Genomic DNA, 25,694 nt, shown 5'->3' on the forward strand with positions numbered 1-25,694 from the left:
CCTACTTTGAAAGGGTATACCATTTATTGCTCTTTTACCAAGAGCCAGGCATAGTTGTGGGTAGTGGAATGATAAAACAGATGGTTCTACTGTTGGACGTATATCAGTATACAAAACAGACACCTGCATACCAATGTTTATTGCAGCATTGTTCACAATAGCCAAATAGTGAAATCCACCAACAGGTGAACAGATAAAAAGTTATGATATACATATGTATGTATACACACACACATATACACATATCACACTTTGGAGTATTAAGTCATAAAGATAAAATCCTATCACAGCCGGTTGCCAGTGGCTCACACCTGTAATCCTACTCAGGAGGCTGAGATCTGAGGATTGCAGTTCAAAGCTAGCCTGGCAGGAAAGGCCGTGAGACTCCTATCTCCAATTAACAACCAGAAAACCAGAAGTAGTGCTGTGCCTCAAGTGGTAGAGTGCTAGCTTTGAGCTGAAGAGCTGAGGGACAGCGCCCAGGCCCAGAGTTCAAGCCTCATGACCGACCAAAAAAAAAAAAAATCCTATCACTTATAGGAAAATAGAGCTGGGGAGGCATATTGACTGACACAAGCTAAGCTTGAGATATTTAGTTCACCTGTGAAAGCTAGACCTAAAAGACATATATTCCCAGATATGAACATATATACATAAACCTGTATACATAATTATAGATGTACATATATAAAGAGAAACATGAATCTAATTATGTGACTACTTAGGAAGAAAAGGAGGAGAAAGGGTAAAAGAAAGATGGTGAATAATTCTCAGATACACCACAAATAAGTGTGTGTGTGTATATATATATGTATATATATATATATGTCATATATATTGTAATATATATGAAAACAGAATAAAGAACCTTTAATAAAACTGTTTATCAATAAGAAGTTGGGAGGAGGGGAAAAAGAAATAGGCTCTGTGGACAAAGCAGGTATTAGTGAAAGGGAGTTGTTAATGGAGGGTAGAAGGATGGGTATTGTTGAGATAGATTGCCAGCAAGTATGAAAATAGAACAATGAAACCTCTCCAAATTGTATTAAGAAGGGGAGGAGGAAAAGAGTGACAGACGGGAAGATTGATTGGAATACATTGTATACATACGAGGACATGTCACAATGAAACTCCCTTGCATAGCTAATATATGTACACGAATAAGACATTGGACTACAGCCAGATTGCTCTAAATTCCTCATATAACTTCAGTCTCCATCCCCATTTCACAAGTGAGGAAACTGAGGTACAAAGAGTATCTTGCTGTTAGCTGGTGATGGCAGCATTTTGAGAATTGAAGCCCTTGCCTGCTGCCACACACAGGGAGAAAAACAAAGCCCCGAATGTTCACTCCAGAGGAAAGCAAATCTGGACAACTACTGAGACACAGTTTTGTGATAGACAAGTATTAGTCTCTTTCCTTCCCAAATTCCATGGCTAAAAAGAAAAATCAGAAGAAGAGGAGAGAAGTAACCTGAGCACTAACAGGACTGTGCCAATAATGCCTGGCTTTTCTTTTCTTTCCTTTTTTAAATGAAGCCTGAAAAACAGCAGCCAGGAAATCAGAGATAGACACTGTAATTAATAGCTTGACTGAAAGTATGAAGACACTATTTTCATTGCTTTATTCTTTATTCTCCCTCAATGAGCTGCAATATAGAGTATGCTACTCTTTCATGATGCTGAGGGAACGTTTCACCCACCCCCCACCTCCATCCCTAGTCAGCTAAGTGACCACAAGGGTAAAATAAGCCATTCTCCATATACTGTGTTGCGAAGTTATATTTGGCAGGTTAGGTGTATTAAATGCAGTTGTGAAGTGCACTGTTAATGTACAATGGACTGACCAGGATGCAATCCTCTCTGGAGCGGAGCAGCACCTGTACTGTAGTATTGTTTGATGCCTATTTGGGCAGGCAAACACACACATTGATATTTAAACACTATTCTAGGTGATTACTGTGAAGGTGTGCTGAAATGGTGATCTAAGTTCATAATTAGTGACTTTAGTAAAGAGATTGTCCTAAAAAATAGAAGTGGCCCTGATTTAATCTGGTAAAAGGCCTTAAAAACAGAATAGAGGGGCTGGGAAGGTGGCTCAATGGTAGAGTGCTTGCCTTACATGCATGGGGCCCTCAGCACCACATAAACAGAAAAAGCTGGAAGTGGTGCTTGGCTCAAGTGGTAGAGCGCTAGCCTTGAGCTGAAAAGTTGAGGGACAGCACCCAGGCTCAGAGTTCAGCCCCCCATAACCAACAAAAAAAAAAAAAAAGCAGAATAGAGCCAGGAGCCAGTGGCTCATGCCTGTAATCCTAGTTACTCCAAAGATAAGATCTGAGGATCACGGTTCAAAGCCAGCCTAGGCAGGAAAGTCCATGAGACTCTTACCTCCAACTAACCACCAGAAAACCAGAAGTGGCGCTGTGGTAGAGCGCACGCCTTGAACTGAAGAGCTGAGGGACAAGCGCCCAGGCCCAGAATTCAAGCCCCACAACCAACCAACAACAACAAAAAAGCACAATAGAGGTCTCTCTGAAGAAGAGAAATCCTAGTTTTATATGAAACTAATTCAATGAACAGGATTTCTCTTTCCTTCCCTTCCCAGCAGCTTGCACTTCCATTCTGGAGTTGCCAGTCACAACTGTATAAGCCAAATTCTTGTAGTAACTCTGTTAATAATGTATCTCCTCAGGTGTGTTTTTAGAAAAACATTTATATTAGTAAATATTACTTGTACAAAACAATGCATTTCATTCATATACACTTGTAAATTATACTTGAATCCTATTTAGCCCTCTATCTTCACTTACTCCCCTCCCCTGGTTTCTTTCCTTTTCCCAAATATTCTTTCTTCATTCCTTCCTTCTTTCCTTCCTCCTTCCTTCCTTTTTTTGTTTCTCTTGATTCCATGTGTAAGAGAAAATATGATACTTGCTTTTTTTCTGTCTGGCTTGTTTTCCTTAATGTCTCCAATTCTATCCATTCTCTGTAATTTCATTCTTCTTTATACCTTGATCCATTCACCTTCTGAATGGAACCTAGGGTGGTTCCATGGCTTGGATATTATGACTAGAGCTCAAAAAACATGGGTGTACAGACAGCTGTAGCCTTTAGTTATATACCCACAAGTAGTATCACTGGATCACATGGTAGTTCTGTTTTTAGTTTTTCTGAAGACTCTCCACTCTGATTTCACAGTGACTGGACTACTTTGAGTTCCCATCAACAGCAGGTAAGGATTCTCCCACCCCACAACTAGAAGATTGACAGTGGTGGTCTCCAAATCTACTTGTTTTCTGTACTTTCCACACTTCCTGCAATAAACTTCCCTAGTCAGAAAAAAAAAATGCACTCTTTTTGTTAATTAAACATAGCCAGGTATTTTCAAGATTCTTTTCTAGTTAGTGGATTTCTGAACAGCCAAGAAAACCAAAGCCATACATTTTAAAGCTAATGTTTAATTCCAGATTACATTTTCCCAATCCTAAGACATACATTTTATGTATGGAAAAAAAAAAAAAACCTCCAATGACAATCATTACTATAAATATACACACAAAAAAGGCTAAAGAGATAGCTATAAAAGTGATACAAGGATTCATTTTGATTAGTGGAATTATGGCTTTTAAAATCTCTTTTCAGCTTAACAGTTTTTATTACATAGCTCTACCATGAACTATTACTTTCATAATAAAAAAAAAAAGTTTGTTATCTTTTTTTTTTTTTTGTCGGTCATAGGGCTTGAACTCTGGGCTTGGGCACTATCCCTGTGCTCTTCTGCTCAAGGCTAGTGCTCTACCGCACAGCACCACAGCACCACTTCCAGTTTTCTAGTGGTTAATTGGAGATAAGAGTCTCACGGACTTTTCTGCCCAGGCTGGCTTTGAACCATGATCCTCAGATCTCAGCCTCCTCAGTAGCTAGGATTACAGGCGTGAGCCACCAGGGCTCAGCAAGTTTGTTATCTTTCTGAGACAACCACAAAGCAAAGTCTAGCAGGTCTATGCAATGGAATATATGGCTACTTTTAAATGCTATAGAAGAGTATTTGATAATATAAAAAAATTCTGATATAATATTAGCTGGCCATACTATAAAACAGTATGTTCAGAATGATCCCAATGCTTCGCTTAAAAACAAACAAAATGTCTGTATGTATGCATAGAAAATACCTTAGTAAAAAATATACCAAAATATTAGTAAGTGTTTAGATGGTAAGATTAGAGATTATTCTAATTTTGTTATTTTGGCATCTGCATTTTGGCCAATTTCCCCCTACTGAATACAAATTATTTTTCCAATATGCAAAAAAAGAAGTTTAAAAAAAATCCATTAAATAAAAAGTTAACTTATTAAATAACCAAGACAGACATAATAGCTATAAGTAGGATTGAAAAGTCCTATTTCAACAAGCTTTCCAGAGCACCCCAGCTCCAATGTCTGGGTCAAAAAGATGCTGTTTCCCAGCAGCAGGACCATCATCCTCCGGTGCATATGCCGTAACGCTGAGCAGGACACTGACTCCACACACAGAGGTTACCAGTCCTGACAGGGTAGTAAACGTTAGTTATCTGCCTCCAACTCAGGGCCTTGTGCACACTAGGCAAGTACTTTGCCACTGAGCTACATCTCAGACCCGGTAGAGAAGAGCATCTGGGGGGCAGGGGAAGGGATGTAACTGCTTTGTATGATTACAAGTAAATATAACTTAGAATCATTTGATTACATTGATTACATTGCACATAACACACTAACTAGGGAATTCTACTCTCAGACTTGGCAAAGACCTCTAGGTCACTAAAAGACAATTTGCAGGACATTGCCTGTGTAAATATTGACTGGAAACAACAACAGAGATGTCATGCCAGAGAATCTTAAGTAAACAGCTCAAAAGCCTAGCTTCCTGTTTATATAATCCTAAATCACTTTATTGCTAGCTGCAAGGTGAATCAGCATTTGGATTTAATCTAGGAATTTCTTGGCTTTCTACATAATAAAGGGACTACAAAGAACAGCTGGAAAGCCAGAAGATACAGGAAGGAACAAAAATAAACATAGACATGTGTCTTCCAGCCTAACCACAAGGAATCTATGCAACCAGATTATCAGCTCAATCTATTTCCAGATCGCTGTCCTCACTGTGGCAGGTGGCAGAGTTACGCAGAGACGTCAGCACCAAGACTTCTTTTTCTGGGAGTAATCCAAACTCCTGTAGAAAAGCTTCAAGGTCCACAGCAAAGAAATCCTCTCCCAGCTGGTCAGTAACACGAACAAAATTGCCAATCAATTCACCCCCCTTGTAGATGAGCAGGGCAGGAAGGGCATTCCTGGTGAACCGACTACTGGCCCCAATAACTGAGCTCTTCACACGGCAAAATTTGACAGCCGGGTACTCCGTGGCAAGGCAGATCATACAACCATTCATGGCTTCGGTGCCTGGAATGCCATCCTCATAAATATGAACCAGGATGAGAGTGCTCTTCTGTTCTTTATCAATTATATCCAAAAACCCTTCTCCACTGGTGATCTCAAAAACCCGCCTGAACTGAGGCCCCTTATGAAACTGCTGTCGCATCTCTTCCATCCTCTGCTTCCGGTACTGCTGCAGAAACTCTTGATCATCCTGGTCCTCATTCATCATAGCAAGCTCCTTCAGAGTCATCTGCAGGAGAACCAGCAGGTGGACACTCGTGATAAATGTCAACAAACGCGATGTGTTTTCAATACCAGAGACATCACACTAGATCTTCATAGCATTATGTATTACTGCTTTTACCTTTTTTTCTTTTATTTTGGAGGCAGGGTCTCATAATATTGCCCAGCAGGCTCCAAACTTAATCGCAAGTGATTCTCCAGCCCAAGCTGGAGATTTCTCATGATATTTCCATTGGCAAAGGACTTTGACATCCTCTACTTCACAACAGGGGAGCAGGGGTTGCCCCAAGATTTTACGTTATTTGCACAAGTTCATATGAACAGTAAGTATAAGACCAGGATTTAAATTAGACTTTAATAACCCAGGCTTTTTAAAATATCAGATTGTCTCTCTAAATAGGCAACATCAGATAGTATCAGTCCATTGATCTTTTTGGTCAGTTTTTTTTTTGTTTTTTCTGTTTGTCTCCTAGGCCCTGTCCCTCAGCTCTTCAGCCCAAGGCTAGTGCTCTACCACATGAGCCACAGCGCCACTTTCGGGCTTTTCTGTTTATGTAGTGCTGAGGAATCGAACCCAAGGCCTCATGCGTGCAAGGCAAGCACTCTACCACTGAGCCACCTTCCCAGCCCCTTTGGTCAGTTTTAACAAGATATTTTGTTCACTGCTTTGTTTTTGTTGAAAAATAACAAGACATTAAGGAACTTCAAAAAGAACATTCATAATGTCTGCCCTGCACACACATACATACTTACATGCACTCTCTAAAAATTTATTTAATTTTTTTCTGAGACAAGCTTTGTTATGTAGCCCAGGCTGGCTTGGATTTTGTTATGTAACCCCAGATGGTCTCTAACTCACAATCTTCCTGAATTATACGTGATACCTCTAATCCCATGCACCCCAATACCTAGCTTTATTTTTCTTATTACCAGTCAACATGGTAGAATAGTTTTGCTTTTATAGTTGAGTTGTAGCCATGAGTAATACAACTTTTGCCTCTTAGCTAATTGTTAATAATAATTTGTTGCCATTTCCCCATGTTTCCAAATAGTATTATAAAGTAATATATAGTGTCTCATTTTCAGCTTGGTATCAATGGTTCACATTTATAATCCTATTCAGGAAGCTGAGAACTGAGCACTACAGTTCAAAGCTAGCCCAGGCAGGAAAGTCTGTAAATCTCCAATTAACAGACAAAAAGCCAGAGGTGGAGCTGTGGCTCTAGTGGCATAGAGCTAGTCTTGGGCACAAAAGTTCAGGGAGAATGCCCAGGCTCTGAGTGCAAGTTCCAGGACTGGCACACATACACAAAAAACTAATATCTCATTTCTGAGATTTAGGCAGTTTCCACTTCTTTCTGTTTGAGGAAACTCAGCTGAAGAGGGATAGTCTTTCTCACACGTGACCCAGGTACTCACATGACTATTACTCCATTCTGATCTCTCCCCTCAACATAAAGAAGCAAATGTGAGTAGAAGGTGTCCTGCCGTAGGCCCAATTTATGTGACAGGATAAAGGTAAGTCCTCCTTTTCCTGTCCTGGTGAAGTAAGACATCTATGCTTCTGTCATAATCTTTTCGTTGGTGTGGGGCAAGAGATAAGAACACCATCTTATACTGTGTCATAATTAAGCAGATCATCGTGAGTTGGCAGCCTTACTGATAACCAGTCTTCTTCCTGTCACATGGCCTTCCACTCTATCCTAGCCTCCCAGAGTATCTGACTTGTTACTGTCCTTGCCAGCGTTTCAGGCCCAGAAATCATCATCCACCTGGTTCAAGATGAACGTTTCTCTGTTTAATGCTCTTATCTGCTCCCTAATCCTGGATGGTATTTTAGTTTTAGAGCATAGCTAAGAGGTTTTCAGGCACTCCAGTGTGTTCATTCTTCCACGGTCTGAGGCACAGGGGTAACACAATCCTTTCATAATACTGAGAAGGTAAAGGAGCATCAGATACTTGGTTCCAAATATCTTTCAATGTCTATTCCTTCTAATATAATGCACAGAATAAATCCTCATGAAATGGCTTCAAAAAAAATTGGAACAACATCATGAAAAGAGCAGGAAAATCTGAATTAAGCCAACTAGGCTTATGGAATGCATTACAACTTCCCTGTTAAGTATTGGTTTCTCATCTATAAACTGCAGAAAATAAATATTACCACATTTGATATGAAAAAGGTGTCTTCCTTCAGGTTACGTCTGGCCTAAAACAAGATTTCAATAAAAGAAAACTAACAGCACTTTTAACAGACCAGTCTCTGTAATAGGGAAATACTGACCTATAATTTAGCCAATGAAAAAGCAGATTCAGAAAGGAAAAGGTTTTTCTACAATCACTGAGAGCAGACTTGAGATCAAATATTGGTGTGTCTGATATGGCTCTCTATCTAACTGGAACTGCAGTTTCTCACAGGCCAAACCAAATCTCCTTTGTCTACTAAAGCATTAAGCTCAGTTCTAGCAGCCAGGGCAACATCGAAGACAAGCCTGTGTACTGCTGATTACCTTCCCACTGATCTTCTCCTGGAGGTCTTTTTGTTTCTGTTGCTCCTCCTCTTCATCCAGATGGGACCGGCAGGTCATGGACAACTTCTTGATTAGCCTCTCCATCTCCCGGCACTGTTCCTCCCTCTGCTCTGTCTCCAACTGCTTGAAGCGACGCCAGTCATTGATAACACCTTTTGGGCCTGTGCAAGATGAACATGGATATGACCACAAATGGACAAGGAACTGTGGACCACTCATGTTACCCTGCTTGATCACTCTCTTGATCTTAACACGAAGCTTCTGCGTACTCTGTCACAGGGCAGCATGGTCTACTTAGTGAGGTAGACTGCAGTACAGTGTGTGATAATTAAGGCATCAAGTTAATGTTCAGAGTTAGGAGACTAGTTACATAAATTATAACTCATTTATTCAAAGGAAAAATAAAAAACACTTAGCAGAAATGAGGCTGTTCTGTATTTCCTGCATTGAGATGCTTCAAATATACCAGGTTAAAAATAATAACAGGGCTGGGAAGGTGGCTCAGTGGTAGAGTGCTTGCCTTGTATGCATGAGGCCCTGGGTTCGATTCCTCAGCACCACATAAGAAAAAAAGCCGGAAGTGGCGCTGTGACTCAAGTGGTAGAGTGCTAGCCTTGAGCTGAAGAGCTGAGGGACAGCGCCCAGGCCCAGAGTTCAGGCCCCACAACCGGACCCAAAAAAAAAAAATAATAATAACAATAGGAGAAAAATGAGGGAGGGGTAACAAGTTTGACAAGAAATGTACTTATTACTTACTTATATAAGTGGAACCCCTCTGTATATCACCTTGACAATAAAAAAAATAATATAATAATAACAAGTCAGGCACAGCAGTACATGCCAGTAGTCCTAGTTATTAGGAAGGCTGAGGAAGGATGAGTTAAGACCAAGAGTTCAAGACCAACCTAGCAACACAATGATATCCCATCTCTAAAAGTAAAAATATGATAATCCAGGATGGCAAAAAAATTGTAAAGTATAATACAACAGTACAATGAAAAATATCACATTGCTGGTTAAGCTATAAATTACGGCCACTGTGATACCTGGAGGATCTCAGTTCAAAGCCAGCAGAAAAATACAAAGACTCCATCTCCAATTAACCAGCAAAATGTTGCACAATCAGGAAAGCCAAGTGAGAGCACAGGCTGTGAGTTCAAGCCCAAGTACTAGCACCAAAAAAAAAAAAGAAAAGAAATTGGTGCCATGCCTACAATATTAAAAAGTGGATTGGGATATACCTCAGTGAGATAGTACTAGGGGGCTGGGAGTGTGGCTTAGTGGTAGAGTGCTTGCCTAGCATGCATGAAGTCCTGGGTTAGATTCCTCAGTACCACATACACAGAAAAAACTGAAAGTAGGGCTGCTGCTCAAGTGATAGAGCTAGCCTTGAGCAAAAGAAACTCAGGGACAGTACCCATACTGAGTTCAAGCCCCAGGACTGGCCAAAAAAAAAAGAACACTAGGTTAGCACATGTGGAGCCCTACGTTCAATCCCCAAAACTGCCAAAAAGAAATTTTTTAAAAAAGATAAAAACAGGGGATGGGAAGGTGGCTCAGTGGTAGAGTGCTTGCCTCGCATGCATGAGGCCCTGTGTTTGATTCCTCAGCACCACATAAGCAGAACAAGCCAGAAGTGGCGCTGTGGCTCAAGTCATAGAGCACTAGCCTTGAGCTGAAGACCTGAGGGACAGCGTCCAGGCCCAGAGTTTAAGCCCCATGACCAACCAAAAAAAAAAAAAAAAAAACAGGCCATACTCACACCTGTAATCCTAGCACTTAGGAGGCTGAGATCTGAGGATCACAGTTTAAAGCCAGCCCAGACAGAAAAGTCTGTGAGAGGGGCTGGGAAGGTGGCTCAGTGGTAGAGTGCTTGCTTTGCATGCCTGAGGCCCTGGGTTCGATTCCTCAGCACCACATAAGCAAAAAAAAAGAAAAAAGCCGGAAGTGGTGCTGTGGCTCAAGTGGAAGAACGCTAGCCTTGAGCTGAAGAGCTGAGGAATAGTGCCCAGGCCCAGAGTTCAGGCCCCAGGACCGGACCAAAAAAAAAAGAAAAGTCTGTGAGACTCCTCTCCAATTAACCACCAGAAAACCAGAAGTTGCAGTGTAGCTCAAAGTGGTAGAGCACTAGCCTTGAGCAAAAAAAAGCTCAGGAACAGTACACAGGCCCTGAGTTCAATCCCCACGATCAACAACAACAACAAAAAGATAAAAACAAGGAGGCTGCAATGCTTGATAAGAAATGTACTCATTATCTTGCCCATGTAATTGTAACCCGTCTGTACAGTATTTTCACAATAAAAAAATAAACTAAAATAAAAAGCTAAAAACAAAAGTGTAAATTTCTAGGAATATACATATACCTATGACTTATGGGATATCAAACAAATATTAATCTTGAGAAACACAACTCAATCCAAGCTCAGTCTGTTCATTGCTTTGCTGCTATGCACTGACATTTGCACTGTGTAATGAAAAGGCAAGAAGTATACACAATAAAGTAACAACATTAAGTTACCTTTGGAAGCGAAGCAGGTGTTTAGAGAAAAGAGATCAGAAGACATAATAAAGTGCTATTTCTGAGACCTGTTCTCAGAGCTCAGAGTTTCCAGTACCTGTGTTAACTGAAATGCCTTCGCCTGCCATCTCAGCCTCTGGAGGCATGGAACCACTGGCCAGGGGACCCCCACTTCCTTCTTTGTCTTCATGGTCACTGTCCTCATCTTCACTGGTACTATAGTAGTACTGCATCTTCTCCCCCAGCAACTTGTCATCCAGGGTCGTCATGGTACCTGAGAGAAGGGGCAATGTATCAGATCAGGCTTTTTACAGACTTAAATACATAGGCTATATGTTAAAATTAACCTAAGTGTTTTCATAAGTAGATTCTCAACAAATCCCATGACTCTGTGTGATGGTTTATCATACTCTGTGTGTGTATGTGTGTTTTCATAGTGTGTGTGTGTGTGTGTGTGTGTGTGTGTGTGTGTGTTGGGACTGGAGCTTGAATTCAGGGCTTCATGCTCTCTCAGCTTTTCCTCACAAGGCTGGTGCTCCAGCACCACTTAAGCCACACCTCTACTTCTGGCTTTTAAAAAAAAAGCTTATTGTTATTATAAAGATGATATACAGAGGGGCTACAGTTAATCTGGTATACACTTATATAAATCTGGTAAAGACTACATTTTTTGGGGGGGGGAGGTCCGGTCGTGGGGCTTGAACTCTGGGCCTGGGCACTGTCCCTCAGCTCTTCAGCTCAAGGCTAGCACTCTACCACTTGAGCCACAGCGCCACTTCCAGCTTTTTTTTTCCTGCTTATGTGGTGCTGAGGAATTGAACCTAGGGCCTCAGGCATGCAAGGCAAGCGCTCTACCACTGAGCACCTTCCCAGTCCAAGACTACACTTCTTAAGCTAGGTGCTGTTAGCTCATACCTATAATCCTAACTACTCAGGAGGCCAAGATTTGAAGATCATGGTTCAAAGCCAGCCCAGGAAGATAAGTCCATGAGATTCTATCTCCAATTAATTACCAGAAAACCAGAAGTGAAGCTGTGGCTCAAAGTGGTAGAGCACTAGCCATTAGCAAAAAGCACTCAGGGACGTGCCTAGGCATTGAGTTCAAGCCCCACGACCAAAGAAAAAACAAAAAAGAGCACATTTCTTTCTGGATAATGTTACCCCTCCCCCTCACTCTCGCCTAGTTTCTCCCTCCTGTACCCATCCACAAGTTTGTATAGTACATTTTCAACATGGTGTCTAGTCAGTCACTTCTGGCTTTTTGGTAGTTAATTGGAGGCAAGAATCTCTCAGATTTGTCTGCTCAGGCTGGCTGCTCTCAACCTCCTCAGTAGCTAGATTACAGGCATGAGCCACCTGTACTGGCTCTTACTCTTCTTATGAAAAGTAAAAGGTTTTTTGGCTAAGATTTCCAATAAATGGTGAAGCTGGTAAGATCCAGGAATAACTAACTTCAGAAACTTGAAAGATGAGCTATTGTTTTCCAAGTAATTTACATTTGCACCAGTGCACTGACCAGGAGGAACTTACTCTACTGACTAGTGTTTTATCTATGCTTGCTTTTAATTTTCCCAACAAGACTACTATCTAACTGAAAAACTGGGTAAGAATCATCAAAAGGAAGGAGCAAGAGTATAATGCTGGGTTAGGGGTAAATGTAGCTCACATATAGCACATTTGTCTAGCAATCTCAACACCCTGGATTCAATCCCTAGTATTGAAAGAAAAAAGAAGACTATAATGCTAACCAGGCCAGCACTTGGGAAGTGGAGGCAGAATTCCAGTTTGAGAATAGCCTGGACTATATAGTGAGACCCTATCTCAAAAAAAAAAAAAATGAGTATGCTGATTCTAAGTCAGACACTGTTCTCAATGACAGATTAGATACGTGATCACTGTAGGCAGACGTTGATGCCAAGATGTTAATAATAACCAAATATTTAAAGGGCTCTTCTCAGGGCAAGATTTAGGTATCAGAATAGTCAGAGACATTTTGGAGAAAGGCGCCATTCGAGGATTGTTTGCAGGCTTCTTTGAAGATCCAGCATCCCAATACCATACTGCCTTCATCAAAGACATCACAGGATCTGTTAGATACTCCATTACGAAGTGACTCCTGAACTCTAACAACTAGTAATCCGAATCTCCAACGCTCAGTACAACCTCCGCGGCGCAGTTTGGTAAACCCCTACAGCAGGATGCTGACTGGATTGGTAGCAGAGTCCTGCAACCCGGGCTGGTAAACTGGAGAAACGTGGTACAAAGAAGACGAAGGTAACCAAGAAAAAGGAACAGGTACCACGGAGAGGCCGAACTAAACTAAAGGTACATGGAGGTGGCAAGGATGGACCAAGTGGGGCACAAAGGGGACAGAGAGCAAGAAGGAGGTAGGGCGTGAGGAAGGGCTAGAGGCGGGGCCACTGAGGATGGTGAAAAGGAAGGGGGCGGGGCCAAGGAGAGGTGTGCGCGCGAGAAAGTGGGACCCATGGGAGGAGGTGGCACGCTAGCAGGTGGGGCCGGCCAAGGCGCAGGCACGCACGCTGAGGCGGGGCCAACGGAGGGGCGTGGCTAGCAGAGAGCTGGGGCGGAGCCCGGAAGAGCCGTGGAGCACCGCCTAGGAGTGTTACAGAATTAGTCCAGGGGAAGTCGCGGGCACCGTGGAGACGGAGGGCCACAAACAAGGCAGCCACCCTTCTACCCACCCGTGCCTAAACACAGCGGACCCCGGTGCAGTTACCCGCCTTGGCCGGTCCGGATCCCTTCGGGCTCCCACTGAGAGGAAGAAAGGAGCGCGACCGACCTGAGCGCTGGGAGAAAAGATCCCGGAGTCCCGACCGCGCGGACCAATGACGCGGCCTTCCGGCGTGATGGCGGGCGCACGCCAACCAATGAGGCCCTGCTTCCGCTAGGGAAAATACGGGTTCGAGGTTGGGACAAAAATGTCTCGACAGTGTTCTGTACTGGTTTCTCTTTTGCTTTGCATTCCAAAAGATTTTTTTAGGTACATTATAAATGTATATTTTATTTGTTCTCGGTCATATGGGGTCTGTTAAAACAGAAAACGACTCCGGGACATTAGTTTGACAATACAGGGCCACTTAAGTATTTTAAGATTTTTTTTTTTTTTTGGTTGGTCGTGGGGCTTGAACTCTGGGCCTGGGCGCTGTCCCTCAGCTCTTCAGCTCAAGGCGAGCGCTCTACCACTTGAACTACAGCGCCACTACAGGGCCACTTAAGTACAGAAGTTAAAGCAAAAAAATGTAAAGCTTAGTTTAATAAGTCTATTTGTTTAACATTATTTTTCAGAAGTCAAATTTCTTTTTGACAGAAAACAGAACACTGTATGAAATCCGGAAATACTAGGATAAGGACATCGATAGGACAACTGAAAAAAACTATTAACTGCTATTTAATAGTTTTGCATGAGTAGTTAACAGAACTTCCACGTGGTTTTATAAGATGCTAACCTCTGAAAATTCCGGATGAATAACATAATCCTATATTTACGATATTTGGTTCCACATAAACTGATTTCAAATGTGCAGCCTTTGTTGAGGGGTCCAATACACCACTTGAGCCATAGTTCCACTTCCATGTTATATTTCCTATGTTATCACTGCTGTTTTGAATTCTTTGTCAGTTTATGCCAATGTCTGTGTCATATAAAATTTGAATTCCAGTCTTTGGATTTTTTTTATTTTTTGTAAGAAATGAGAGGCGAGCAAAGGCACGTTTAACCTTATAATTTTGTTGTTGAAATATGGACATCTTAATAGGACTATAAGAACTGAGGTACATAGTTTCTGTGGCTGAAACAGGCTTTCCTACTACTTAGGAAAAAAAAAACAAAACTGCTTTAATCTAGTGAGAGTTGGGCTCAGTTTGGAGTTTGTTGCTATGGTTACCCTCAGTACACTACAGCCTTCAAAATCTAATATAGTTTATCAGTGTCTAGGGTAAAGATTTGTTACACTGAAAAAAAATTCTCCTAGATTCTGATATGTTGTGCCTTAAAGTATCTACTTGCACATTTCATTCCTGTTCATTTTCCATCTGAAGAATATTCTATTCTTGTTCCAAATGTTTGGTGTTGGGTGTGGTTATGTTTCTATTCTGATTAATGTTTAGTCTTCAGTGTATTGTGGTCCTTGGTTTTAGAGGAAGGAGTAGTCTGATGGGCTTTCCAGTTCCTCTACTGTAATTGTGGGCCCACTGCAAAACCCTATCACTACCCTAGGAGTGTATTTTTATGTTTAAACTCTTTTCATTGTTCCAAGCAACCATGAGTTTTCATTAATGCCCTAAAAACATTGTCCCACCTACCCACCAACATAAAATTAAGGCTTTTGTTCCTTAGTTGGGATTCCAGACATTTATCTGGGTAATTTCTTGCTCTTCTGTATGGCTGCTATTCCTTTTTTTCCAGGTCAGCACCTTGATATTTCTTATGTTATTTAGTCTCTTTTTTCTGGGTACCTGGTGGAATTTCTGTAAGCAAAAAAACTTTAAAGAGTATTTAAATCCCCCTTATTTTCTGTAACCTGCAGAGACTACCTTTTAGCCTATCCCTGACCATCGCCAAGTTGCCAAGTGTTGTTGAATTCTTGACTTTTCTTATTAGTTGCATCTAACTCAGCTGAGAAAGCTTCATCCCTCTCTACAGGTTTTCTCTCCTGAGAATTTCAGGCAATTGGTTGCTATGTAACCTCCACTCTGATAATCTAATAGGCATAATTATGGTCCCCAAGACAATTCCACACCCTCCTCCCTAGAACTCTGAATATGAATAAAGCAATGAATCTGTTAACTGGATTAGCTGGCTCCTAGCCCTTAAGCAAGTCTGTTTTTCACTACATCTGTTTCACCTCACTCCTGATACCATAGTCTCCAAATAATTAACTGATAAAGTCAGTCTGACCTGGAAATAAGAACAAGGGAAAACCAGTCACCTGACCTCCAATCTGCTTTGTTTTTATTTTTTGGTGGGTTTTCTTTTTCCAGTCATTCATGGGGTTTAACTCAGGGCTTGGGTGCTGTCCCAGAGCTTTTCTGCTCAAGGCTAGCACTCTACCACTTTAAGCCACAGCACCACTTCCAGTTTTCTGGTGGTTATTTGGAGAGAAAGAGACTCACAGACTTTCCAGTATGGTCTGGCTTTGAATTGTGATCCTCAGCTTCCTGAGTAACTAGGATTACAAGAAAGAGCCACTGGCATCTGGCCTAATCAGTAATCTTTCCTTAGGTTTACAGGAACCAGGAATATTGGCACACTATGGGAACCACATGAAAATAATTGACTACTCAATAATTAATGTCCATTCCTGAGCTCACCTGGCTGTGATTAAAATTAGACTTCTCAAGAAGCCCCATATAAGCTTTTTTACTTGTGAGCCTGACAAATGGAATTTGGGATGAAAGTTATTTCCCAACTTTCTTGCTTGTTGTCAGTAAAGTGTTTTCTGTTACTAGCTTTATTAGGTGGCAGTGGGCACAGACCCTTCGCAAAGTTACCAGATAACCAACAGTTCAAATGGCAAAAGGGATTTTGCAAATATACTTAAGGTTACTAATCAACAGGCCTTAAAATATAGAAATTAGATGAATGCTGATGGCTCATATCTGTGATCCTAGCTACTCAGGAGGCTGAGATAAGGATCACAGTTCAAAGGCAGCCTGGGCAGGAAAGTAAATCTCCAAGTAAATATATATATATATATATAATACGTAATACATATACAACCATATATACTAACCATATACTTAATGTGTATATGTATATATGCACTTATGTATGTATATATGTATATGTATATATATATATATATATATATACACACACACACACACACACACACATAATCTGAATGGGCCAAATTTAATCAAATGAGTCTTTGAAAACAGAGAGCATTAACTGGTTACTGGCAAAAATCAGAAAGATTTGAAGCATGCCAGGGATTGGTGATATTGTTGGTTGCTGGTTAGAATTATGAAGGGAGCCATGTGAAAGAAGAATGTGGACAGAATTTATAAACAAAAGACAGTAATACTGATAACCTGTAAGAAGGTGAATTCTCACAACAAGAATGAGTGTGAAAGTAGATTCTTCCCCACAGTCTCCAGAAAAGAATGTACAGTAGTCCCTGACAACACTTTTACTTCAGCTCTAAGATCCTCATTTAGTCAGACTGTGTTTAGATTACTGACCTACAGACCCTGTGAAGTAATGTAGTTAATTAAAGTTAGCAAATCAGTGTTCATTATGGCAGCAAGAGAAAATTAAGCCAGGTGCAGGTGTTTCACACCAGTAATCCTAGCAACTCAGGAGGCTGAGATCTGAGGATCGCAGTTCAAAGCCAGTCCAGGCAGAAAAGTCTGTGAAACTTTTACCTCCAATTAACCACCAGAAAACTGGAAATGGCACTGTGGCTCAAAGTGGTAGAGCACTAGTATGAGCAAAAAAGCACAGGGACAGCGCCCAGGCCCTGAGTTCAAGCCCCCTGACCGACAAAAGAAAAAAATTAATATTGCATAGATGAGTTTAGGAAAAAGTGAATTGGAAGTTAAACTGATTCTTTGGAATTGCAAAGAGATTAATGCCATTTTTCTGTATTCCAAGGTAAAAACTCAAAAGCTCCTGGTCCTAGATTCTTTTTTGTTGTTGTGCCTTCCTTCCTTCCTTCCTTCCTTCCTTCCTTCCTTCCTTCCTTCCTTCCTTTCCTTCCTTCCTTCCTTCTTTCCTCTCTCCCCAGTACTGGGGCTTGCACTCAGGGCCTAGGTGCTATTCATGAGCATTTTTGTTCAAGGCTAGTAATTTACCACTTGAGCCACTTACATACAGCCTTTTGGTGGTTAATTGGAGATAAGCCTTACGAACTTTCCTGCCTGGGCTGATTTTGAACCATGATTTTCAGATCTCAGTCTCCTGAGTAAGATTATTGGTATGAGCCAACAGCACCCAGCATTTTCTTTTTTTATGACATAGTTTCCCTGTGTTACCCAGACTTAACTTGAATTCTTTGGCAAAAGTGATCTATCAGCTTTTGGAGATTATTTAAGTTAGATTTGTAATTAGTCAACAAGATCGGATATCAGGATTTAAGATAGAAGAAGTGGGACAAGATGGTGGATTAGAAGATTTCTGACTTATGAAGGAGAAGAATTAAGGTGACAAAGGAGAGACTATATTCTAAAAGAGATGAAGAGTATCAGGAATCACAAGAGGTGACAAAGCTGAAAGAAACTTGTGAGAGATAGAAAATATGACAGAAAAAAGAAATAGGTGAGGAAAGGGGGAGAAGTAGAAACAACCACCGTGACTAAGCTTGGTAGCTCTGGATAGAGTGGCAGACATAGCCACAGGGTAATTTCCTGCTTCCTGCAAACACTGTGAGGATTTGGTGTGCCAGTGACAACTCCTGTATGACAGGCAAGAGTTGAAGAAGACATTATATCACTATCTCAAAGAGATATGAAGGTGTCAGGAGGTGCTAACATAAGGAACCTACAGAGAAAGTCATGTAGCAAGATGCTCAGGCAATGCTGGGTGTGAAGGTTAGTGCCCCTGACTTCTCTGGAGAATGAACCTTATCACCTAAGGGCCAGAGCAGAAATAGCTCTGTACTCCACTGAGTGGAAGGCTTGGCCTCTTAGCTGTGTGACACTATTACTAGGCAGGATTTAGAGCCCTGAACCCAAGTCCCATGAATCATATGACTTTCCCAGTCTCCTTCTTCCCACTCAGTAGTTTAACCAATTAAAGGAGACCCTAAATTCAGCCATAGTCCCAGCACATAGATTCTTAGCTAGGTACCAGTGGCTCATGCCTCTAATCCTAGCTAATTAGCTGAGATCTGAGTGTGACAGTTTGAAGCCAGTTTGGCAGAAAAGTCCATGAGACTCTTATCTCCAATTAACCACCAAAAAGTCAGAAGTGGAGCTGTGGCTCAAGTGATAGACCAAGAGCCTTGATCAAAAAATCACCCAGGCCCTAATTCAAGCCCCAGGACTAGCACATGCGCGTGCGCACGCACACACACACACACACACACACACACACACACACATTCTTCAAGCATCTGAGAAAAACAGAAAACTTGTCTGCTTCCATAGCTTTAGTAATAATATTTTGGCAACAATATTATTATAATTAACAATATTATCAAAATGTAGAAAACTAAAGTCATTTCTCTTTTTAAAGATATCGTTCATCGTTATTACCAAGCCAGATTAGAGCTCCATTAAATTTTAAGAGACTTTATAACAACAGAATATAAACTTTATAATGTTAATAGGGTCAATTACACAAATTGACCTTTAAATTCTAAACCAACTTTGATTTTTTGACTTCAAGTTATAATTAGAATATATTATATATAATATACATTATATACATAAATATATCTACTACATAGTCATATAGAAATAATACTATAAATATTGGCACTATTTCTCCCTAAATGTATAGTAGCATTCACTTGTGAAACATGGGTAGGAAGGTTTTCCATAATGAACTAAATCTCCATAGTAGATATATGGTTAGAGCATGCTGCTTTTAAAACAAGTCTTGATGAATTTATTGCCTCAGCTCTCGATTTATTTTTTTGTCTGCAGGGGGCTTGAACTCTAGGACTGGGCACTGTCCCTCAGCTCTTCAGCTCAAGGCTAGTGTTCTATCACTTAAGCCACAATGCCACTTCTGTTTTTTTTTTGTTTTTGTTTTTTCTGGTGGTTTATCGGGGATGAGTCTCATGGACTTTCCTGCCCAGGCTGGCTTTGAACCTCGAGCCTCAGATCTCAGTCTCCTGAGTAGCTAGGATTACAGGTGTGAGCTACTGACACCTGGCTTCTCAATTTAGGCTCTGCAATAAAGAACAATCAATTGAAGTATCTCTCCTCCACAGTGAGCACCACAATAAGGGCACTGGAGGAGCATTCCTAGTTTCCAGCAACTGCAAAGTCAGTCAGTTATGGGGATATAAGGATGTCAGTGTAGGGCTTCCCTAACCATGCATTTAGAACATGTGGTTGACATTGCAACTTTGGCCTGGACTGCCAATAACTTTCCCATAGTGCTCTCAACGTGGAAACTGGTAGCCTGAAATCTTTCTATCCCCACCAGTTTCCAAAAGTTTCCTGTCCACACTAGTGTAATTCCCTTTTCAGCTGTCTTTTATCTGAGACCTGAAGAGTAGCTTTCCGTTTGCCAGCTATTATGGCCTGAATCAACCACCAAACTTCTCCCACCACTGGGTGAACTACATGTTATCCAGTGAGATGACAGCCCTTTCCAAATTTGTCTTTCCTCAGGTACTCTCCAAGCTACAGGGTATTACATGGTATTTCCTCTTACCTTGTAGTTACTCCTTTGTTTAAGAACTCTTTATTAAACTTTCTCCTATAAACCTATAAATCTCAGTGCATAGTTTCTACCTCCTCATTGGATGTAAACTGATATAATTCCCAAAATCCTCTGCTTTCTGGGTTTCATGTCCTCCTCTTAGGTATGGACTTGACCTACGAAAGATTTACAATACCACAAAAGCAATGAGATGTTGCTTCCAAGATTAGGCTATGAGACTTATTTCTTTCCAGCCTGCTTTGCTCTCTCTGGCTCTTCCTGCTTTGGATGAACCAATTTCATCCAGTCTTGTATTGTGAGATATCTTACAAGGCAAGGGATTGTCAGCAGCCCTTAGTCAAGAAGCAATGAAAACCAGGCCTTCATTCCAATAGTTCATAAAGAAAAGCTGCCAAAATCACAGGAGAGTGCTTGGAAGCACATCCCTCCTTAATTCAGCTGAGATGACTACAGTGCTAGCTAATACCTAGACTTCAGCCCCAAGCAGAAGACCCATCTGAATCACACTCAGATTTCTGACTTACAGGATCTATGAGATGTCAAGTGCTAATGTGTTAAGCTACTAGGTTTCGGGGATAAATTGTTGACAATAGAAAATATGGGGTTATTACAGCTTTCCTTTTCATCTTGTATCCATGTTAGCAAATTGAGTATTCAGAGAATTTGTCATAAACCTTGTAGTCTAAATTATTAACTTCCTTGAAAGAATACCAACTTATTTGCTCAATACTTTGGAAATAAAAACTATATCCACACACAAACATATGTGCAAATGTTGAAAATAGCTTTATTTTCAGTAGTTAAAAATTCAAAACAACGCAAATGCCTTTTAATGAGTGGATAGTTTAACAAACTATGGTACATCCATACCACAGTTTACTACTGAGCAATATAAAGGAACAAACTATTATTACATGCAACAAGATGGATGGATTTTAAGGGAACTGCACTGAGTATGGGGGAAAATGCCAGTCCCTAAAGGCTACATGATATAATTTCATTTATATAACATTCTTAATACAACAGAATTAGAGATGGAGGACAGATTAGCAGATGCCAGGATTTATGGAACTGAGCATGGAAGAGAAGAAAATGTATATGAATATGAAGGCCTAAAAGGACGGCTCACTGAGGAGAGCAGTGTGTGTTTCACAAACCCACGTGAGAAAACTGCATAATACACACACATGCATCAGTGCCTGTGTGTATAATACATAACACATGCACAGTGAATGACTGTGAAGCTGGTGAGATCTGAAAAAGACCCATGGATTGTAGAGACATCACTTTCCTGGTTCTGATACCCGAGAAATGGAGGGTGATCTTCCTGAATGTTGTGAAATGTGTGAATCTATAATCATTTCAAAACATGAAGTTGGAAAAATACTTCAGCTAGTCTCCATCCCTCTTGGGTTTAAAGATCTATTTTAAATTGTACCTCTCCTGATGCTCATTGAAGATGACTTTTATAGAAAAGACCAGAAATGCCAGTCATGATGCTATCTGATGGGAATTGGAGAAACTGTTAAACGCTTGACAATTATTTCCTTAGGTATTAATTACAGCACAGTCTGGAATTTCACTTACTAAGTTTCCTCTCTCTTTTGCCTAAATTGCCTAGCCATGGTTCTTCTTTCTCTCCTTCTTCCTGATCTCACTGTCCTTGTAATAATTACAGCTGTTCTTGGTAACAGGGGCTGTGTGCATGTCTAATCCATTTTCTACCCAATAAATTCTAGCAGTTCTTCCTTCCTGCTCTTCAAACCCATTTCTTTCCCTTTGTTCCTGCTTTGCTGTGTTGTCAGCACTACTTACCTATGTTGTTCACCAGGTTTCCCAGCAGGTCTATCTCCATCTTTCACACTACCGACAAACTGATCTTTTATTTTTAGTCGGTCAGTCATGAGGCCTGAACTCTGGGCCTGGGCACTGTCCCTCAGCTCTTCAGCTCAAGGTTAGCACTCTACCACTTGAGCCACAGTGTCAAGTCCGACTTTTTCTGCTTCTGTGGTGCTGAGGAATCGAACCCAGCGCCTCATGCCTGCAAGGCAAACACCCTACCACTGAGTCACCTTCCCAGCCCACATATTGATCTTTATAAATCCCCCACCTGTTCCAATAACTTACTTCCTCATAGTCTCTTCAGTATGTTATCATCCTAAGATGTCCATATCTACTTATTCTAGCTGTATGACAACAAGCAAGTTCTCTACCACCCCTGCCTCAGTTTTCTTGCCTGTAAAGAATGAGAGCAATGCTACACTATATGCACAGCACTATACTGTGTCTGGAATATATTAAGTGCTCTGAGAGTTAGCAATTTATGTTATTACTCAATCATAATTCCTTGGAAATGTCTTCCCCTGTAATACTTGGGCAAAAATAGCATCAAACTACCATTCCCACTATCTCTTTAGGAGGGAGAGAGGGCAGTCTTAAATTAGAATTTTGGCTCTCTACTTTCTAGTTATGACATCTTAGCAAGTTATTGATATCACAATATAAAACAGTAGTTACAATATCTATAGCAGAAGATGGTTTATATCCAGTTGGTAGCTGTGAAGTAAGAGTTGGTGTTCAGGTCCTTCCCTTATCTCTCTTGCAGATAGCCTACAAAGTCTAGCCAGAGATTATCTCATAGGGAAGCACCTCTAGCTCACAAGTACCACCAACCCCACAATTTCCATTTTGAGTTTTGTTTTTGTGCCAGTCCTAAGGCTTGGGCTCAGGGCCTGGGCACAGTTCCTAAGTTTTTATGCCCAAGACTAGCACTCTACTAGTGGAGGGACAGCTCCATTTCCATCTTTTTAGTAATTAATTGGAGATAGTGTCCTGGAGTAGAGCACTTGTGGCTTCTGCTTGTAATCATAGCTACTCAGGAGGCTGAGAATTGAGAATTGTAGTTTGAACCCAGCTCAGGCAGAAAAGTCTGTGACACTTTCTTATCTCCAATTAACCACCAGAAGACTGGAAGTGGCACTGTGGCTCAAGTTGTAGAGCACCAGACTTGAGTGCAAAAGCTCAGTGGTAGTGCCCAGGTGGTTTTTAAGTCCCACAACTGTCTAAAAAAGAAAAGCCTTCCTGGCCTGGGATGGTTTCAAACCTCAATCCTCAAATCTCACCTTGTGAGTAATTAAGATTACAGGTATAAGCCACCAGTGCCCAACTCCATTTTGGAATTTTTATGTAGCTCTCTCAGCTCACTTTTTTCCGCTCTATGAACTTTTTAGAAAAAGGGCTCTTTTTTTTTTTTGGCCTTTTAACACAGGGAAGGAGCTTAAAATGTTATCAGCTAAATGTATGAATAAAACTATACAAGGCCCAGTGAAAATGGCCATGGCCTTGCACATGTAGGCCATTTCATATGGAGGCCCACAGAACTGTCTTTTATAACATAGTGCTTTGTCCTATTTATGTATCTGTCCTATCTTCTCCAACAGACTGTAAATTCAGTATTATACATTCATATCTTCTACTTAAGCAGAATGAAAGAGTATTTTAATGCCCATGAGTCCCTGAATTCTTTTCTTCTCAATGAAACATGGATGAAGCAGGAAATCATTTAAAGCCCTACTTACAGAGTGTCCTAGTAGGTTTGTTAAGGCAGAAAAGTACATCAAGAAAATCAAGATAGAGTTGGGGATGTGGTTCAAGTGGTATAGTATGCCTAGCATGTGCAAGGTCCTGTGTTCAATCCCTAACACTATATCAAGACAACTAACATATACCATAAGCTTAATATTAACACTAAACAAACAACTTTTAAGGTGGACAAATAATTTTATTTTGTGCATGCAAATACATGTCAAGTACTGCAAACTTTTTCCATCAATTTTCTCTCAAACACTGAAAATCATGATGCTCTATTTTGTGAACAGCCAAAGCTAATATCTCTTCACTTCAGTGCTACAGCAAAAACACACAGAATTCACTCTTTGCTATTCACTATCATCACAACCCTCATTGTTCCATCTCTGCCCTCCCCCCATATACAGGCCTTATAAGTCCTAGCCATCCCCCATGTAATCCTATTCCTATAGCACAAAGGGAAACATTACAATTTGGAAATTCAAATTGAAATAAATGGAATAGAATTTATTCCCATATATATTCCCCATTTCATTGTACAGAATTATTTTTAAATTATAGTTTTAAATAGAAGCTGAGTATATGCCTTAAAAATGAGCATAAAATCCATCTTAGAGATGGTGCCTGCTTTTTACATGATGGGTGTACACCATCTTTAATTTCATTTACATTTCAATCGAACAATAGATTTGCAAAGAAAATGTCTAATACAGACGTAAAAATATTCACACTAGAGCTTCACAATCGGTTGTACAATTGACAAACAGGCCTCTTTTCCCAAACTTTCCAGCTAAGCAAATTTATAAAGTATAATCAATGCAACAAGAAAAACATTTCTCCTTCACTTCCAGGGAAAAGAATATGCAATAAACAGTATAAATGCAGACAGCAGTTGCTGCAAGCTAACCACGATACTCCCAAGTGGCTGTACAGTGGATATGTGCAGTACAAATAAAAGCCACGTGTGTTGTATCACAACTACAGTATAATTGTTTGCCCAGCTAAGAGAATGCATGCACTTCCATGCCTTGGGTTATTAAGTGAGGCCTAATTCTTGACAGATTGATGGAATATGTGCAAATGACCTTGGCTTTTGGCAGTACTAAGTGCAGCCAGTGTCTGTTTTCCACTGGTTTAGGGATATTTTTAAACTTTTGTGAAAAACAGAAAGAAAGAAAGAGAAAAAAGGAAGAAAAATAAACAGCCAGTTTTGGACTTATGGGAACTGCTCTTAAAGAGTTAAAAATAAGTCTCCACTCAAATGTGGGGTGTTCTGAGATTTTGACTCTTTGTATTCCCTTGCCAGCAAAGGGACACAAAGAAACTGCTAGTATAAAGGAGTTACTAGCAAACTTACTCAATTCATCCAGAAAATGGGATACTCCTTGAGCATGTTCATTTATTTTCTGCTTGCAAAAGGGTCCTTATATAGGAGTTACAGTAAGTAATCCCATCAATACTCTTCAGTCACTAAAACACAGGAAAAGTTCTAAAGTTCTTCCACGAAACTAATGCACAGTTGCAATACAACTTGTCCCTTTAATTTGTTACCAATACTGGTGATAGTCTGCTCAGAAAATGACTCAAAGACACTGGGAAGAAAACTTAAGATTCAAAGTTGATATTGCATACTGAATCTGATAGTTAACCAATTCCACCCCAAGTTAATAAGACAACATAGGCTTATCTAAAATACAAAAGCAAAGTAGATGTTTTTTTTTTAAACAATGTTTCCAAAGGTTCAGATAATCCCATTTAAAAATCCTACAAACCAACTGTGCATTCTGTAATTTTGTCAAGGCAATTTATATAAAATTAGGATGTGCTTTGTATACTGAACATTGAAATCTGGGTGACTAGATCTATACAAATGGAAAATTTGCTTCTAGTACGGGAGGTTCCATTTGCTATTTTCTTAAGACAATACATAGATAGCTATGGTGGTGATAGGGGGTGTGGTTGAAATCAGTGCCACTGGCTGAATGAGCTACCTCTTTTGAAAATTACAATGCACAGCTTTTCATGAATGACACTGGTTCATTGC

At 40.5% G+C, this 25,694-nt stretch overlaps 1 protein-coding gene across 1 annotated transcript; it reads right to left on the reverse strand.

The window, feature by feature from the left end:
• Positions 1–3,877: 3,877 nt before the first annotated feature.
• Positions 3,878–13,792, reverse strand: Pdcl (phosducin-like). The gene is made up of 4 exons (XM_013021233.1): positions 13,442–13,792; positions 10,802–10,978; positions 8,166–8,347; positions 3,878–5,662 (listed from the first exon to the last, which is right to left on the reverse strand). Exons 2-4 carry the CDS (start codon positions 10,971–10,973, stop codon positions 5,111–5,113), a joined length of 906 nt encoding a protein of 301 aa, XP_012876687.1. The 5' UTR covers positions 10,974–10,978; positions 13,442–13,792; the 3' UTR covers positions 3,878–5,110.
• Positions 13,793–25,694: the final 11,902 nt, after the last annotated feature.

Source organism: Dipodomys ordii, unplaced genomic scaffold (genome assembly GCF_000151885.1).
Source record: "Dipodomys ordii isolate 6190 unplaced genomic scaffold, Dord_2.0 Scaffold55, whole genome shotgun sequence".
Lineage (NCBI taxonomy): Eukaryota > Metazoa > Chordata > Mammalia > Rodentia > Heteromyidae > Dipodomys > Dipodomys ordii.

Coding starts and splice junctions, on each gene's coding strand:
- Pdcl (XM_013021233.1), bottom strand. CDS start 10,973: ATGACGACCCTGGATGACAAGTTGCTGGGGGAGAAGATGCAGTACTAC. Junction 8,348..10,801: donor AGGCATTTCAGTTAACACAG/GTACTGGAAACT, acceptor CATCTTGCACAG/GCCCAAAAGGTGTTATCAAT. Junction 5,663..8,165: donor AGGAGAAGATCAGTGGGAAG/GTAATCAGCAGT, acceptor GTTCTCCTGCAG/ATGACTCTGAAGGAGCTTGC.